The sequence below is a fragment of the Rattus rattus genome, chromosome 2 (genome assembly GCF_011064425.1).
Source record: "Rattus rattus isolate New Zealand chromosome 2, Rrattus_CSIRO_v1, whole genome shotgun sequence".
NCBI classification, from domain to species: domain Eukaryota; kingdom Metazoa; phylum Chordata; class Mammalia; order Rodentia; family Muridae; genus Rattus; species Rattus rattus.
The window spans coordinates 1,783,611-1,800,358 of NC_046155.1; the positions used below are offsets into that span (position 1 = coordinate 1,783,611).

At 46.8% G+C, this 16,748-nt stretch overlaps 1 protein-coding gene across 2 annotated transcripts; it reads left to right on the forward strand.

Moving 5' to 3' along the window:
• The first annotated feature begins 784 nt into the window (after positions 1–784).
• Positions 785–16,295, forward strand: Dpf2 (double PHD fingers 2). 2 transcript variants are annotated; one of them, XM_032891105.1, is made up of 12 exons: positions 785–888; positions 6,054–6,214; positions 6,574–6,681; positions 7,492–7,655; positions 8,599–8,691; positions 8,824–8,902; positions 9,380–9,421; positions 10,384–10,521; positions 10,651–10,779; positions 10,920–11,032; positions 11,833–11,914; positions 15,047–16,295. In XM_032891105.1, exons 1-12 carry the CDS (start codon positions 857–859, stop codon positions 15,121–15,123), a joined length of 1,218 nt encoding a protein of 405 aa, XP_032746996.1. In that variant the 5' UTR covers positions 785–856; the 3' UTR covers positions 15,124–16,295. The 2 variants fall into 2 exon arrangements, with proteins under 2 accessions (XP_032746996.1, XP_032746997.1); XM_032891106.1 differs by lacking the exon at positions 9,380–9,421 and having other exon boundaries at positions 15,047–16,292.
• Positions 16,296–16,748: the final 453 nt, after the last annotated feature.

Here is a 16,748-nt window from a genome sequence, read left to right on the forward strand (position 1 = left end):
TAATGGACTGAACCTCTAAAACTATAAGCCAGCCCCAATTAAATACTATGCTTTATACGAGTTGCCTTGGTCATAGTATCTCTCCACAGGCGTAGAAACCCTAAGATAGGGTTCCATTGAGCCAGGGTGTCCATAAGTAGGTCAAAAGAACTGTGGGATCCTGGAGTTGGAGTTACAGACAGTTTTTTTTTTTTTTTTTTTCTTTTTTTCGGAGCTGGGGACCGAACCCAGGGCCTTTTGCTTGCTAGGCAAGCGCTCTACCCCTGAGCTAAATCCCCAACCCCGTTACAGACAGTTCTGAGCCTCTATGTAGTGTAAGCTTAGGTTTTTCAAAACCTACTTTATTTAGGGTTCTTAAATGCTTCAACCTCCCTTTTAGCCCACCGACGAGAGGTAGGGAAAAAGGCAGGTTAATAGGCAAAGGGGGTTTCGGACAGAGGTACCTAAAGGACTGGGTACCTCCCTGAACTTTCCAATCCTTCCCTATGAGTCAACCATGTGGCTAACGGTCAGCTAGGCAGGACACTGTTGCTCCTTCTAGCTCATCTGCGTGGCCTTTTCACTTTCTCACTTTCCAACCAAGCCATGTAGACTCTACTAAATGGAGGGGAGACAGATCTCCAGAATGAGCTGCAGAGGGCGCATAGTTTTCCAATCGCGCCTGCGCATCGGGATCCCCCTAGGCTCAAGGTCCGGTCGTTTTTTTTTTTAGCGCTCGCTCTCGTGAGCCTGTGCGTGCGCGCACCCTCGGGCTGCGCCTGCGCAAAGGATCGAGGACCGTGTGTCCAGAGAAGGCTTAGCGCCTGCGCGTTGCGGGCTTCGGGGCCTCCCGGCCTGAGGGAGAGGAACTGGGAAGATGGCGGCTGTGGTGGAGAATGTAGTGAAGCTGTGAGTGGTCTTCTTTTTTCTTTTTCTTTTTAAAAATCTCTCCTGTACAGGAAATCTTGTAGTGGGGCCTGGGAGTGGAGAGGGAAGTGCGGGAAGAGAAAAGACAGAGAGAAGGACATGCCCGGGAAGTCCTTGCTGTGCGACTGCTGGTAGGGAGGGCAACAGGAGACTCTGGAGAAGGCGCTGGGCTTCTTTTGGAAACTTGTGGAGACCGGGAGGGGGGCACACTAGAGCCCCCGACGAGCGTCCTTCTCGCGGGCAGAGCCCCGAGCGGAGCTGCGGACTGCGAACGAGAGGCTCACGGTCCCTGGCCCCTCAGTCCCGTCGAGCTGAGGCCGGCGGCCCTGGGAGATCGGGGTCCCCTCCCCGCCCACCGCCCTCCCTGGGACTACAGGCTCCGCCGTACCTGCTGGGATCCTAAGATTTAAGCAGCCCGGTGACATTAACCGGGAAATCCAGGGTACACGAAACTAAAACTGTTCTTGGGAAGAATTGTTCCAAGAGCAGATACAGAAGGGAAAGAACTTCGGGGAGTGGGCAACTAGACCGGAACCAGACAGCCTTCTGGTCCGCAGGAGCCCCGAGGTGGGCGTTCTCTGTACCCTAGATGCCATTGTGTGGGTCAGATTTCGAGCAGAGCTGAAGTTAACGGTTGTTGGGAAACACTGGGAACGGGGACTGGCCTGTTAGCCGCTTCCCCCGAGTTAGAGATGTTTGGGGTTTTGATGAGTCTCCTTCTTCCTTCTTGAAGAAGAATCGAGAGTTTTGGAACGGGGTTAAAAATGCCCGTTGGGTTTAAGAATGGCCTTCTCTTCCTTTAATGGCCATGTTGGGCGTGATGTAAGAGTAGAAAAATGGAAGTGTTCAGGTGTCCAGTCAAAGCTTTTGGATTCTGGATGGCAAAGTAATGGTTTAGGAACTATTCTGGAGGACTTTTCGCAGCTTCATCTGTCTTTGTCGTGGGCTGAGCCCCCATAGTCCCAAGAGGCTTTTTTTTTAAGGTTAAGTTGCTTCTCCCCCGCTGCTTGGAGCCCTTTTCTTCGAGAATGCTTTCCCACCTCCATTAAGCTAAGTGCCTTCTCTTGTGGCTTTTTTTTTTTTTTTTTTTTAACTTGCTTTTGGCTTCATCCTGCTGCCTCTTTCAACCACCACTCCTCCCAACACTATTATCCTTCTGATCTGCCCCCTCCGGCTTCCCCAGCCCTCTTTAGGCTGACATTTCCCTCAATTTAGAAATGAAGCTGTTAATTTAACATTTTTATGGTTCTCCTTCTAGACTCAGCTGTTAGGTCTTTGTTACTCTGCCTTTCTTTGTTGACCTCCCCTATTCCCGGTGGAAGGGGAGTTGTCCTGTGCCCCCACTCCTACCCCACAGGTTTCCTGTGAAAAGAGGAGCCACAGCTTTTACCCTGGAAATCTTACTTTCTAGAACGTGTTGCCTAGATTTTCAGAATTACATGTTAATGGAGCTCTTCATATTGAAAAATGGTCTTGCAGAGAATGGAGTTGCCAACTCATTGGTGTAGTATTTTAAGTGTTGGTTGCCCATTTAAATAGAGCAGTGCTGTTCCTGCCTCTTTAGCCACTGAATGGTTCCTAGTGTCAGCAAGATACTGAGTTGATTCTTCCCATTTGTAGGTGCAGAAGACTAGACACCACTAACACGTACCTCTCAGAACTTTCCCTTTATAGAGAAGACTTTGGTTCTCACACCATTCTCACTCTGGAAAGATGCCTTTCTGATAATTTCTTTTTTATTATAGTGTGCTTAAGTCTTCTGGCAGCTGACATCACTCATTGAGGGAAAGACCACTAGTTCATCTTTTTCTTTGATTTTTGCCTTGTGAGAAGACTTTCTGTCTTAATTTTCTGCTTTTCTCAAATACATTATCATGGTTGACATAGTCTTTAGAGTATAGAGTAAATACTAGTCTAAAAAATAACCATGACTGCCAACTAGTTTTTAAAACTTTATATGAGTTATATAAGGCTATCTGTAGAATAACAGAAGCTTGAGATTTTTTGCTACAGAGTCTTGACTTCATGTATTCTCCCCTTTGCTGCTCTCTTCACACACACGCACACACATACATGTACATAATTTCATCTGGTCATTTCTCCTACTAGAGCACTTGCTTCACCTTCTAAAATCTTACCTGACCTGCAGGAGCCGATCGGACATTCCAGTCCTTCTTCCAGGCCTTCTTCAGCCTCTATGCTCTGACTTTGCAGTCTTCAGCCCCACTGGGCTGGTCCTTCCTTCCGTTTGACTTCCAGTGTCAGCATCAATTCCATCAGCAGAAACAAAGGAGCTGCTGCACTCAGCCTTGTTTATCGGTTTTTCCTGTGTGGTAAGGACAAGGCTGCCTCCTAAAGGCGAGCAAATGTGAGCCTGCTCTCTTCTGTGCTGTGCACTCCAACACATTCATACCTTAATTATAGTTATTACTGCTCACTGAATCAACTCAGGCTGTACTTGTAGTGTTGCTGTGTGTGTGTTTTTATTAAGCTATGCAGTGGTCTCCTGTGACTGCTCAGTGAAAGTCCCCATCAGATCCTATGTTAGTGCTTGTCCATACAGCTTTAGTTGTAGGTATTGGCCACTGAGACTGAGACCTTCTCCCTCTTGCTTTTCATGCCTCCTCATCCCTACTCTCTCCATCATAATCCTGGCAGGCCAGAGATCATCTAATCTAACTGCCCCAATCTATAGGAGAGGAATGGAGGTTCATACAGGTTAATTACATGACTCTGTCCATGTGGTGCCTGTACCGAAATCAGTCTTTTTTACTCCCAAATCCATCCTGATGTGATCTAGACGACACCTTCATGGGTAATGGGATGCTATGGGAAAGAAGTCTCTTCTGCCCTCAGTGTTTGTTTTTTGGGGGTGGGGGTTGGAACGTGGCTCAGTTGGTGGAATACTTGCTTAGCATGCAAGAGATCCTGGTTTGATTAGCGAGCACCACATAAAACCGGATGTGGTAGTGCATGCCTTTTGGGGAGGTAGAGGCAGGAAGATCAGAAATTCAAGGTCACTATTGACTGCATATGGGGTTGGAGGTGAGAATGAGCTACACGAGCCACTATTAAAAAAAAAAAAAAAGATTGAGGGCTGGAGAGATGGCTCAGTGGTTAAGAGCATTGACTGCTCTTCCAGAGGTCCTGAGTTCAAATCCCAGCAATCACATGTGGTTCACAACTATCTGTAAAGCTCTCTTCTGGTGTGTCTGAAGATAGCTACAGTGTATTTATATATAATAAACAAATAAATCGTTTTAAAAAAAGATTGAATATGTGACTGGGATATAGCTCAGTGGTAGAATACATATAGCACTTTGGAGGTTCTGCATATGAGCCCCAGAACAACAAAAAGATTGATTGACTGATTGATTGATTAAAAATATGAGTCCTTCGGGTTGGGGATTTAGCTCAGTGGTAGAGCGCTTGCTAAGGCCCTGGGTTCGGTCCCCAGCTCTGAAAAAAAGAAAAGAAAAAAAAGAATGAGTCCTTACAAACTTACTGAACCAAAACAAGGTGGGGGTCGTTGAACATGCTTAGAACCACAAAACCCCTCGCTCTCCAGTTTCCTGTCTTGTCATAAAGTACTTAGAGAGCCCCTCAGATTTCAGATTGCCTCCTCCAAGACCAGAACATTCTTGGTGTCAGTTGGGAAGAGCCTGAGGTGGGCTTTAGTGTAACAGATTTTCTATTACTAGTCGTAGTGCTTAGTAAAAGTGGTCCTATCCCATGGCACTTCTCAGTACTGTGCCTGCCTTTCTTTTCCCCTAATTACCTTTGGATTGTTTGTACATGAAGAGCTTTTAAATTTTATCTTATTTGTATGAGTGTTTTGCCTGTATGTATGTGTGCCACATGTGTGACTGGTCCCCACAGACACCAGAAGAGGGAATTAGATCCTTCTAACTGGGAACCACTATATATATGGATTCTGGGAACCAGAGAACAGGTGTTTTGGGTTTGTTGGTTTGGTTTGGTTTGGTTTTTTTGTTTTTGTTTTTTTTTTTATTTTTTGAGACAGGGTCTCTTTTTTTTTTTTTTTTTTTTTTTTTTTTGGAGCTGGGGACCGAACCCAGGGCCTTGCGCTTGCTAGGCAAGCGCTCTACCACTGAGCTAAATCCCCAACCCCAAGACAGGGTCTCTCTGTAGTGTTTGGTTGGCCTGGAACTCTATCCAGATGAGACAGGCCTCGAACCCAGAGTTCCACCTGCCTCTGCTTCTTGAGGCATTTCTGTTGTGTTTTATTGGTTTTTTGTTGTTGTTTTGGTTGGTTGGTTTTTTAGTCTTATGTAGTTGAGGCTGTCCTTGAACTACATATCTAGCTGAGGATGACTTAACACCTATACCTCCTGTGTGCTAGGATCACAGGTGTGTGACACCATACAGCCTGGTTTGAGTTTTGAGGCAGAGTTTTGCTATCTGGCTCAACTGGCTTTGAAGTTAGGGTAATATACCTACCTTAGTCTTAATATTAGACATATGTACCATTTTCTAGAACTGAATAGCGTTTTGACGGGTGAATCTACTAATAGTGCACTAAAAATCTTGTGACGAGTCCTAGATCTTGTTGTTTTCCCCATTTGTCAGGAAGTTAATATCTACAGTAATGTCTGCAGCTCAGATGCTTAGGCTAAGACAGGTAACATTAACCAGCTTGAGCTGGACATATGGGAACCACAGAATGAGCCATTCATTTCTTTCTTGTCTCTTCCTCCCCCAGTAGTGACAGATTGAATCCAGAGCCCTGTTCGGGCTGAGCAAGCTCTCTACCACACCTGTTTCCTTGACCATTCTTCACTCTATGTAGATTAAGATTTAAGTTTGACTTGGCAGGAGGATTTTCATGAGTTTAGCACTTGGGCTGAAGAATGAAAGAGACCTTGTCTCAGAACAAACAAATATTTAAAAAGCTTATGTCTGACTATACACATGATAAATTTGAGTGTCCCATGATTATTATTCAGGGGCTCTGTAACTTATCTTTCCTCATGAGATAGCTTAGTGAAGGTTCTTCATGTCCCTTCAGGCAGAATAGGAGGCAGATGACAGAAAGAGAGTCTCTTAGATCCCTGAGCCTTTGAGAGAAGCAGTTGACAGGGAAGAAGGATGATTTGACCCCATCCCTCTGTTTTACCTTCCTGCAGCCTTGGGGAGCAGTACTACAAAGATGCCATGGAACAGTGCCACAATTATAATGCCCGCCTGTGTGCCGAGCGTAGCGTGCGTCTGCCTTTCTTGGACTCTCAGACTGGAGTAGCCCAGAGCAATTGTTACATCTGGATGGAAAAGCGGCACCGGGGCCCAGGTAAGGTCGCAGACTTCAGGAGCACGAGGAAGCATCTGCTGTCCCCTAGGAGATGCTCCTTAGGCAGTAGAAGGCTCCTCCACTGTTCACACTGGTAGATGAGAACCAGGGGGGATGTAGCAGCTGGCCTTTGTTTTCAGCCTCTGAGGCGCTATGATCTTCCGAGGACTAAGAACAGCTGTGTACTTCAGCTGACATCTGTTTTTCTTTACCATGAAGTATCCCCACCCGGCCCAGGCTCACTTGTTCTGTACCCTTGCTCTAGAACTCAATAAAGTTCTCATCTACAAGATGTTTGCCATTGTTTTTAGGCTGGATTAGGGCTTAATAGTTCTTCCTTCCCTTCCTTCCTTCCACAGGATTGGCCTCTGGACAGTTGTACTCCTACCCTGCCCGACGCTGGCGAAAAAAGCGTCGAGCCCACCCACCTGAGGATCCCAGGCTTTCTTTCCCGTCTATTAAGCCAGGTAGAGGCTGGGGTAGCTCAGTTGCTAGAGTGTCACCCAGCATACACTGGGCCCTGGGTTTAATATCCTGCTTTGCATAAACTGAACATGGTTGTATATTCCTATACAACAATATCATTGAGGAGGTTGGGGCAGGAGGATTAGAAATTCAGGGTCATTCTCTACTAATAGAGAGTCTGAGACCAGCCTGGGCTACATGAGAGCCTCAAAAACTATGAAATTCCCTCAAAATGATATGGGTTGGAGAGAAGTCCCAGTGCTTGTGTGAACACAAGGACCTAAATTCTAGTCTAGCATTTATACAAAGCTTAGTGTAGCCAAGGCCAACATGTTCCTGTAATCCCAAAACTCTGAGTACAGAGCTGGCGCTTCTAGCTACCAATCTAATTCAGTGAGAGACTCCAAGGCAATAAGGCAGAGCCCCCAGTGTCCTTCTCCCAACGTGTGTACCCACATGTGTTCATGCGCCATATAGACATATATGACTATGTCTTATATGTCATGACTAAAATAATCCAGAGTAAATAAACCAAGTAAGGGGCTCCCTTCTTAGGAAGGCCATGGTCTGTATGACGGGAGGCTTGCTGATTGCCGGCTCTCCCCAGGCTCTGTTGAGCTTGCACATACTCTGCTTCCGTCCTTCAAGGAGCTCACTGTTAGTGAAAACAGGTAATGCAGCTTATTCCAGTGCCGGCTGAACAGATACATCTTGGTTCCTGGAGAACAGAAGTGGCTGGGTTTGACTTGGCCCCTCGTGGTGTAGATTCAGCTTTAGACCTTCTGAGTTAGCTTCATCTTGACTTGTTGCAGACACGGACCAGACTCTGAAGAAAGAGGGCCTTATCTCTCAGGATGGCAGCAGTTTAGAGGCTCTGCTGCGTACTGATCCCCTGGAGAAACGGGGTGCCCCAGATCCCCGAGTTGATGATGACAGCCTGGGCGAGTTTCCTGTTACCAACAGTCGAGCACGGAAGGTATGTTGTTCCTATCTATGGCTAAAGGACTTTAATAAGGATCAGCCTCTTTTGGGTCTACTAATTGAACCACTAATCGTGTGCCACCAAGTGCTGCTGGGAATTGAACTCAGGACCTCTGGAAGAGCATTCCGAGCTCTTAACCTCTGAGCCAATTTTTGGGTCCAATTAGTAGAACTGAAGCAGATCATGGTAGAATACATGCCTGTTGATGTGTAAGCCCTAACACAAAAAACAGAAATAGCTGAAATGGAGGCGAAGGCTGCCCTGCAGTCCTGGGCTCTGCCGGCCCCAGCCCGGCTCCGTCTAGCCTTCCACACTCCTTCCCAGCACAGGCTCACGCACTCATTCTCTCTCACACAAGGCGAGACTGACTATTAGAGACTTAGATACCTGCTGTGACATAGGTGAAGCACACTTGGTTCCCACCTGTCAACTGGGAAGTTAATGCTAAGTTTAAAGATGAGAAGAGCTACAGATGAGCCAGGTACACTGCTAAGTATTTCCCATATGCTTCCTCTTGTGCAGCCTCATGAGGTAGGTCCTGTGGTTCCCATTTCATTGACAGGGAGGCAGAAGCAAAGCGGTTAAAACTTCCCAAGGTCAAGTAAGCAGAAAACCTCATTTAAAGTAGGACATGCATGTTGGAAGCAGAGCAGGCAGAACAGGGCGAGGCTGCCTGGGGTGCCAGGAGAGCTTTATGGAAACAGTGTTTGGCTCCTGAGAGATGGAGGACAGTCATTCTAGGCTAGGGGAGCAACTTGAAGAGGCACAGGAGAAAGAAAGCATTTGGGGAAGCAGTGATGGGATTGCAGGGTGAAGAATGATTGCGGATTAAGCCTCAGAGAGGCTTCTGGGTAGTTCCAGGGGGCTAATTCTATCTCATGAGGGTGCTTTGGGAGGTTCTTGACTTCTGCTCATTCCAATCTCCTGCTCCACTCAGCGAATCCTTGAACCCGATGACTTCCTAGACGACCTTGATGACGAGGACTATGAAGAAGATACTCCAAAGCGTCGGGGAAAGGGGAAATCCAAGGTGAGGAGGGAATAATGAAGTAGGCTGGTCTGTGGAGGCCAATCTTATGACATTTCTTGCTTTCTGCCTTGCTCTTCTGGCCAAGAGAACTTAGTGTTAGTGAGGGCATCATCTTTTTGGTTTTCTTGGCAGAGTAAGGGTGTGAGCAGTGCCCGGAAGAAGCTGGATGCTTCCATCCTGGAGGACCGGGATAAGCCCTATGCCTGTGACAGTGAGTGCCACCTGAGGGGTGGGGAGTTCTTGCCCCAGACCCAGCCCCTGCTCTGGATGTGGGGGTTGGGGGGGGGGGGTCATGTTCTTGCACTGAATGGTAAAACAAGCCTGGGTTCTTGTCCTGCCTGCCAACCTGGCCTTCGCTTCATAGTGGGTGGCACCTGCATGCTCTGGGGAGAGATTTCTGTGGGTCCTGGGGTGGGAGAATGAGGGAACTCAAAGCAGGCAGTGTTGGCCTCATAGTGGGCAGCATCTAGATCTGCTGACCCATCAGGGCAGGGCACAGGGGGCCGGCCAGCCCTGAGGGTTAGTGTCTGTCCTCTCTCCCTTTGCTTTGGCTTACCCTACTTCCGTGCCTCCAGCCTGAAGTGCCACTGCTGGGGTTCTCTCTCACTTGCTCTGTTTTCCTGCTGCTGCTGCCCTGTCTCAAATGTATCAAGGCCTTCTTCTCATGACTTTTCTTTCTGTCTTTCAGATAGTTTCAAACAAAAGCATACCTCGAAAGCGCCCCAGAGAGGTAGCTCTCTCAACTTTTCAGACTTGTGGTTTTCCTATCCCTTTCCCCTCTTCCCTTGTTCCTCCTACCTTTCTCATTTCCTGTGATACTAGCTTTGGAATCTGCAACGGTATGAGGGTAGTGCTGTGGTACCCGGTTTGTGCTCCGTTCTCAGTCCTAGCAGCTGTCTTTACCATTGCATCACAGACTGCCTCCTATGGCCACTTGGCCTAGTGTTAACAGAAACCCATTATGGCTAGATTCATCCGATGTTCCCCAAACCAGACAGCAGGCAGTCAACTCACATTTCCACCGTCAACACCACCATCTCCTCCCATCCTCCTATTCCTTCCTGCTGGCCTCCTTGTCCCTCTTGGTGTCATTGTTCAAGATAAAATGCCATGTAATCTTTCCTTGCTGGTTGGCAGGGGCTGGGCAGGGCACTAGTGTGGGAATGTATTTCAGTTTCTTTGGGGGAACTTATCCTGGCTGGCAGTTAGTAGGTGCTCACCAGGAGACCCACCCTCAGCCCTTTGTCTGTTCACCTGGGATTGGCATGCACAGGGTGGCATGAGCCTGACACATCTACATAGCAGAAAAAGAGCCTGGTCTCTCCTTGTCACATCCCCCTTTTTGCCATAAGACTACACTGTAGAACATTCCCGACCTGGAGCTCCCAGATGTTACTATTTCTTGGGCAAGTTAATGCGGCAGAGGCTAAGTCCTTCTACGAGCCAGCATGGAAAAATGTTGGTAGCTATGGGTCTGTGTTTTAGAGAGGGAAGAGAGTCCCAGAAATTAAAGAGGCCCAGGGCTTGATGCTCTTGGCTAAAGGGAAGGGGCTGTCACTAAAGCTTGTGCCAGAGTAGGGACACTGGGGCAGAGGTTTCCCTTGGGCCTCTTTTGGAGCTTCATAACTTGTCACAGTGGGAAAGTAGCACCTTTGTGTCCTAATATTTCTCTGCAATCTTTTTCCCACCCAGTTTGTGGAAAACGTTACAAGAACCGACCTGGCCTCAGTTACCACTATGCCCATTCCCACCTGGCTGAAGAGGAAGGAGAGGACAAAGAAGACTCCCAACCACCCACTCCTGTGTCCCAGAGGTCTGAGGAGCAGAAATGTAAGCTGAGCTGTCGGGGCAGGCAATCAGGAGAGGAACCAGCCTGTTTATAAAAATCCTCCGTTTAGAGAATGTAAGGTAGCCCAGAGCTCCCTTGACCATCATCAGAGTCTTTTTCTTTTTCTGTAGCCAAGAAAGGACCTGATGGGTTGGCCCTGCCTAACAACTACTGTGACTTCTGCCTGGGAGACTCAAAAATCAACAAGAAGACAGGGCAGCCTGAGGAGCTAGTGTCCTGTTCTGACTGTGGCCGCTCAGGTACCTCCATCCTCAAAAATCAGGGTGTACTCAGTACCCAGAACCCTCCTGGCCTGCTTCCTTGAGTGCTCTTATAGTCAGGCAGCCTCCCTTACCCACTCCCACCCTGGTCTCCAGCCACTGTCTGACTCCCTCCACAGGGCATCCGTCCTGCCTGCAGTTCACCCCTGTGATGATGGCAGCCGTGAAGACCTACCGCTGGCAGTGCATCGAGTGCAAGTGCTGCAACCTCTGCGGCACTTCAGAGAACGACGTGCGTGCCCGCTTTCTGTCAGACTGCACCCGTTCCTCCCTAACCCCCCCAGGGAACTTTATACTCATTTAAAAAAAAAAAAATCTTGTTTCTTGGGCATCAACAGCAAGACAGTGTTCTTAGCTTTCGTGTCGGTAAACAAAGAACAGAGAAGTTTATACTTTGATAGAATTTCGATACTTGGGGAACAGAGTTTTGTGTGATACACCTTGAGGAAAATTAAACTAGTGATGTGCCAAGAGGTAACTGGATGCCGAGAGAGGTTTGTAGTTGTATTTGCTTCTGGAGGAAGTGAGGTTGGTATTGGAGTTTGGACATTACAAGGATCCAGTCCCAGAAAGTATGGCTAGTGCAGAGGCCTTATGGTGGGCAAGCTGGCTGTAGTGAGGCCATTGTTACCCACTAGACCCTTCCTGTGTCAGGGAGGCAGATCAGAGAGGCAGATCCTAGTTTGTAGGATCTTGGGACAACCTTTTGAGCTCAGTGAGGAGTCCTCGATCTGCTGCACATTAAGGACCTAAAGATCTGCCTCATGCTTAGACCTTGAGGATGTTGTCTGAGGCTTTTTATTGGGCAGGGGGTAGGTAATACAGTCTTTTCAAAAGGTAACTGGCAGCTTTGTGGAGAAAAGATTATAGGGAAATAGTAGGCTTTGTAATCAGTTAGACTCTGAATGGATGGAGATGGACAGACTGACCACTGATCTTAGCTGCTTCTAGTCCCTCTTGGAAGTAGCATCAGTGTCATAACTTAGGTACATAAACCATTGCACCTTTGTTCTTTCTTCTTGCCTTCTGCAGGACCAGCTGCTTTTCTGTGATGACTGTGACCGTGGCTACCACATGTACTGTCTCACCCCTTCCATGTCTGAGCCTCCTGAAGGTAAATGGCCTTGATCTACTCAAAATATTTATCCCAGACAGCTCTGCACACCCAAGTAAAACATTGACACTGAGATTTATGACTTGTTATAGATTTGTGTGTAGTTGTGTAGTTTCAGCATTCTTATGTCTAGCAGCATAGATTTCATAACAAAATGTTGTGGATTAAAACAAAAACTTAGGTACTGGAGAGATGGCTCAGTGGTTAAGAGCACCAGTTGCGGGGTTGGGGATTTAGCTCAGTGGTAGAGCGCTTGCCTAGCAAACGCAAGGCCCTGGGTTCGGTCCCCAGCTCCGAAAAAAAGAAAGAGGGGAAAAAAAAAAAAAGAGCACCAGTTGCTCTTCCAGAGGCCCTGAGTTCAATTCTCAGCAACACTTGGTGGCTCACAACCATCTGTAATGGGATCTAATGTCCCCTTCTGGTGTGTCTGAAGATAGCAACAGTGTACTCATATAAATAAAAATTAATAAATCTTAAAAAAAAATTTAATGGGCTCGGCAGTTAAGAGCACTGAGTGGGGAGCTGGAGAGGTAGCTCCATGGTTAAGAGCACTGACTGCTCTTCCACAGGTTCTGAGTTCAAATCCCAACAACCACATGGTGACTCACAACCATCTGTAATGGGATCTGATGCCCTCTTCTGGTGTGTCTGAGGACAGCTACAGTGTATATAATAAATAAATAAATAAATAAATCTTTAAAAGAGAGGGAGAGAGAGAGAGAGAGAGAGAGAGAGAGAGAGAGAGAGAGAGAGAGAGAGAGAGAAAGAGAGAAACGGAGTGACCCTCCAGAGGCCTTGGGTCAGTTTCTAGCACCCATTGGCCATTCACCATGGTCTAAAATTCCAGTGCCAGAGAATCTCCTCTGGCCTCTGCAGACACCAGACATGCACATGTGCACAGATATTTTCTATCTCTAGTGCTACAAAAAGCTTTACATTTTTTTCTTTTGCTTTTTGTAGTACTAGAGGTAGAACCCAGAACCCTGTACATGCTGGCCAAATGCCCCACCCCTGAGCTATATCTCTGTTGTCCCTAACTCTTCAATTTTTTTTTTTTTAAGATTTATTTATTTATTTAATGTATACAAGTACACTGTAGCTGTCTTCAGACACACCAGACCTCATTACAGATGGTTGTGAGCTACCATGTGGTTGCTGGGAATTGAACTCAGGACCTCTGGAAGAGCAGTCGGAACTCTTAACCACTGAGCCATTTCTCCAGCCCTTCAATTTTTTGTTACCCAGAGTGTTGTGTAGTTGATCCATAGCACTTGTGTAGAGGTCAGAGGGCAAAGTTGAGAACTAGTCAAGTCCACTTTCACCATGGGTTCTGGAGATTATCGAGTCATCAGGCTTTGAGCCATCTTATGGTCCCACACTTTGTTTGTTTGTTTGTTTGTTTGTTTGTTTGTTTGTTTTGAGATAGGGTCTCACTACATTGCATAAGTAGCCTGAGCTAGCTTGGTAGGCCAGGTAGCCAGCCCTTGAACTTGCAGTCCTCCTGTCTCAACCTCTAGAGCAGCTGGGTTGGGCTTGATGTAGTCATATTTCTCCCTAAAAATAAGTAGTTTTACTTCTCAAAAAAATGGGTCAAACTGTAATAAATACCAATAGTGTTTTATCCAGTTATTTTTCTTGCACAAAACAATTATTTTCTGTTTATCAATTTTCTTTTTTTTTTTTAATTTTTTTTTTTTGGTTCTTTTTTTTTTCGGAGCTGGGGATCGAACCCAGGGCCTTGTGCTTCCTAGGCAAGCACTCTACCACTGAGCTAAATCCCCAACCCCTTTTTTTTAATTTTTATTTTTGTTGTTGTTTAGTTTTTTTTAGGCAAGGTCTCATTACTTAAAAGAGATTCATCTCTGCTCCCCAAGAACTGTAATTGTAGGTGTGCACCACCGTGCCTGGTTATTTCCTGTTTTTCTGTGCGATTAGACTTGGGCGATGAGTGGTAGGATACACAAGCTTACTCCTTTCCTCTGACTTCTGCTTAAACACCAGAGATGTTGGGATTTCCGACTTTCTCAAACCAGGCATGGTGGCACATGTCTTTATTCTGGACACTTGAGAGGCAGATGCAGATGGAATCTCTGAGTTCAAGGTCAGCCTGGACTACAGAGTGAGTTTCAGGACAGCCAGGACTAAACAGAGAAACCCTGTCTTGGAGGAAAATGTAGTAGTTTCTCTGGATCCTCTTTTCATGACCTTTTTTCTACCTTTGAAGATTTATTTATTTACTTAATGTATGTGAGTACACTGTCGCTGTCTTCAGACACGCCAGAAGAGGGCATCAGATCCCACTACAGATGGTTGTGAGCCACCATGTGGTTGCTGGGAATTGAACTCAGGACCTCTGGAAGAGCAGTCAGTGCTCTTACCTGCTGAGCCATCTCTCCAGCCCTTTTCTACTTTAGGCAATGACTCTTTTTTTTGTCTTAAGTTGGGAGCATTTTAAAAACCTGTGACTGGATTGGCAAGATGGTTCAGTAGGTAAAGTTTACTTGCAACCAAGTCTGGACACTGAGTTTTAAGAGTTTAACCCTCAAAACATATGAGGAAAGACAGAAGAGACCCCCACAGCTGCCTTTCACATGCATGCTGTGGCAATGCCCCCAAATAAATAAATATAATAAATTACAAAAAAAAAAGCAAAACACTTGTGTCTGCCCAGAGTATCCTGTGAGTCCCTGGGCCACTGATGTGACAAGACAGACAGGGTCTGGCATGTTTGGGGTCTGTCCTTACACTCAGTGTATCCATCTCCATGGAGAATGAGTTTTGTGTGTATTTTTAGTATATGTTAAGCGTCTTTTGTCTACGTGTATGTTAGAGTACTACATGAGTACCTGGTGCTCTTGGAGGACAGGAGGAGGAGGCATCAGATCCCCTGTAAATGGATTATGGATAGTTGTGAACCACCATGTGGGTGCTGGGAGCTGAACCAGATTCTCTTTACCTGCTGAGCCATCTCTCCAGTTCCAGTTTTCATGGTTTGAAGACCAAGCAGTTCCCTCAGCTCAGGATAACCATGAAGTTGCTGCTGCAGAACGTTCCCTGTCCTGCTTTGGGTGAGGTCTGAGGAGTAGAAGACAGTTCTTGTAGGATCCACTCTGACCCTCTACTTCTTTGTAGGAAGTTGGAGTTGCCACCTGTGTTTGGATCTGCTGAAGGAGAAAGCGTCCATCTACCAGAACCAGAACTCCTCCTGATGTGCCACCCAGCTCCCCTGCATCGAAGGCCGTTGCTCTCTCTTTACCTTGGTTTTCATTCCCCCTCTCTCCTCTTTCACCCTGTAGTCCTACCAACCTGCCTTTGGCAACAGCACAGGGAGGTGGCAGCTTTGACTGCCTCTGGCCCCAAGCCCTCAGGGAGTAAGGAGCAGCATGCTGCCCCAGGACTGACCTGTGGGCCCAACTTCTCTCTGTTCTCCAAGAAGTGCATTCACTCTGCTTGCCTTGGGCCCAAGACCCTGGTGATTACAGGGCTCAAATAGGGTCCTCTGAGAAGGAATATGAGAGCAGCTCACTGTCTCAAGCCTTGCCTAGCCTCACCCCCCACCCCCTTTGGTTTCCTGGGTTTTGCCCCAGAGATGAGCCAGGCTGGGCCTTTTCTGAAGCAGCTGGAGTGAGCTGGCTGAAGTGGCACTTGCCAGGACCTTTTCATATCCTAGTCTGCTTCCCTTTGCCTCCTGCCAAAGCAGTCCCCTGTCCTCTGCCATGCTACATGAGGCTCTGTGCTTGAGCTGGAGTGCTCTCAGAACCTCCTGGCTCTCCCTGTCCCACAAAGGGACAAGCAGCTTCAACCTGTCCTTCCTGTGCTTGGCTGGCTTGCTCACAGGTGCTCTCTGGCTACCCAAACATTTCCCATCCTCAGAACCTACTGTCTTCTGCCTCCTTCCTTGTTCCCTTTGGTTTTGTAGGGAGAGGGATAGTGTCAGGGGCTGTGCCAGCAGCTTGGGGCCGCAGGGAGAGGTTGGATAATGTGCCTGTTTTTTAACTCGATAAAAAAGCCTACCTCCAAAATCCCCTTTTCGTTCTTCCTGAACCTGGGCATTCAGCCTCCTGCCCTTAACTGAATCAGGAGCCTCTGCCTCCTGTCTGTGCATCCTGGTTCCCAGGTCACAGGTTGGTCCCCTTTCCTTGCACGCTAGCTAGTAGCTGGTAAGGTCTTCACACCCTGATTTTTCTGTTTCCTGCTTAGTGGCACTGACATTAAGTAGGAGGGGACAGTCCATGCCCAGATACTCTGGAGTGGGCTTCCCCCTTGGCTGTGGGCAGGCAGGCCCTAACTGTTGTTTTCTGCAAAGTTGAGGCCCCCTCTTCACATATTTAGTTCCTGTATTCAAAACATTAGTAAAAATAAACATTTTTACAGAGCCCTCTGCTGGATTGTTTGTTTCCTGACTTGTTGTTGAAAGGTCATTTCATTTCAGACTTACTTAGTTAGGACAGTGGGTTTTTTTGTTTTTGGGTTTTTTTTTTGTTTTGTTTTGTTTTGTTTGTTTTGTTTTGTTTTAAATTGAAACAACTTTTTCCTCCCCAAATCAAAGTTTTTGTTAAACTCCATGTAAAACATATTAAATTAGTTATTTTGTTAGTTTTGTTATGTAAATTCAAATTAATAGCAGTTGTTATAAAGAATGAAACTATTTTAATTAATAGAAAAATTGGGTTAAAATCAACTTTAGCACCCTCTCTATATTTGTGATTTTGGCCGGTTGGGAAAACTTTAGTAGATGTGAATGTGTAAGTGGAGGTGGGACAGATCTGTGACATTGCAATGTCTCGTAGTTAAAGTGGGCCCAGAAGCTTGTTTGTTTTAGAGCTGGGCCTGG

Bases quoted from the DNA above. Each gene is read 5' to 3' on its own strand.
- Dpf2 (XM_032891105.1), top strand. From the start codon at position 857: ATGGCGGCTGTGGTGGAGAATGTAGTGAAGCT. The intron at 6,682-7,491 runs GTAGAGGCTGGG...GACTTGTTGCAG, and splicing joins TTTCCCGTCTATTAAGCCAG to ACACGGACCAGACTCTGAAG. The intron at 9,422-10,383 runs GTAGCTCTCTCA...TTTCCCACCCAG, and splicing joins CTCGAAAGCGCCCCAGAGAG to TTTGTGGAAAACGTTACAAG.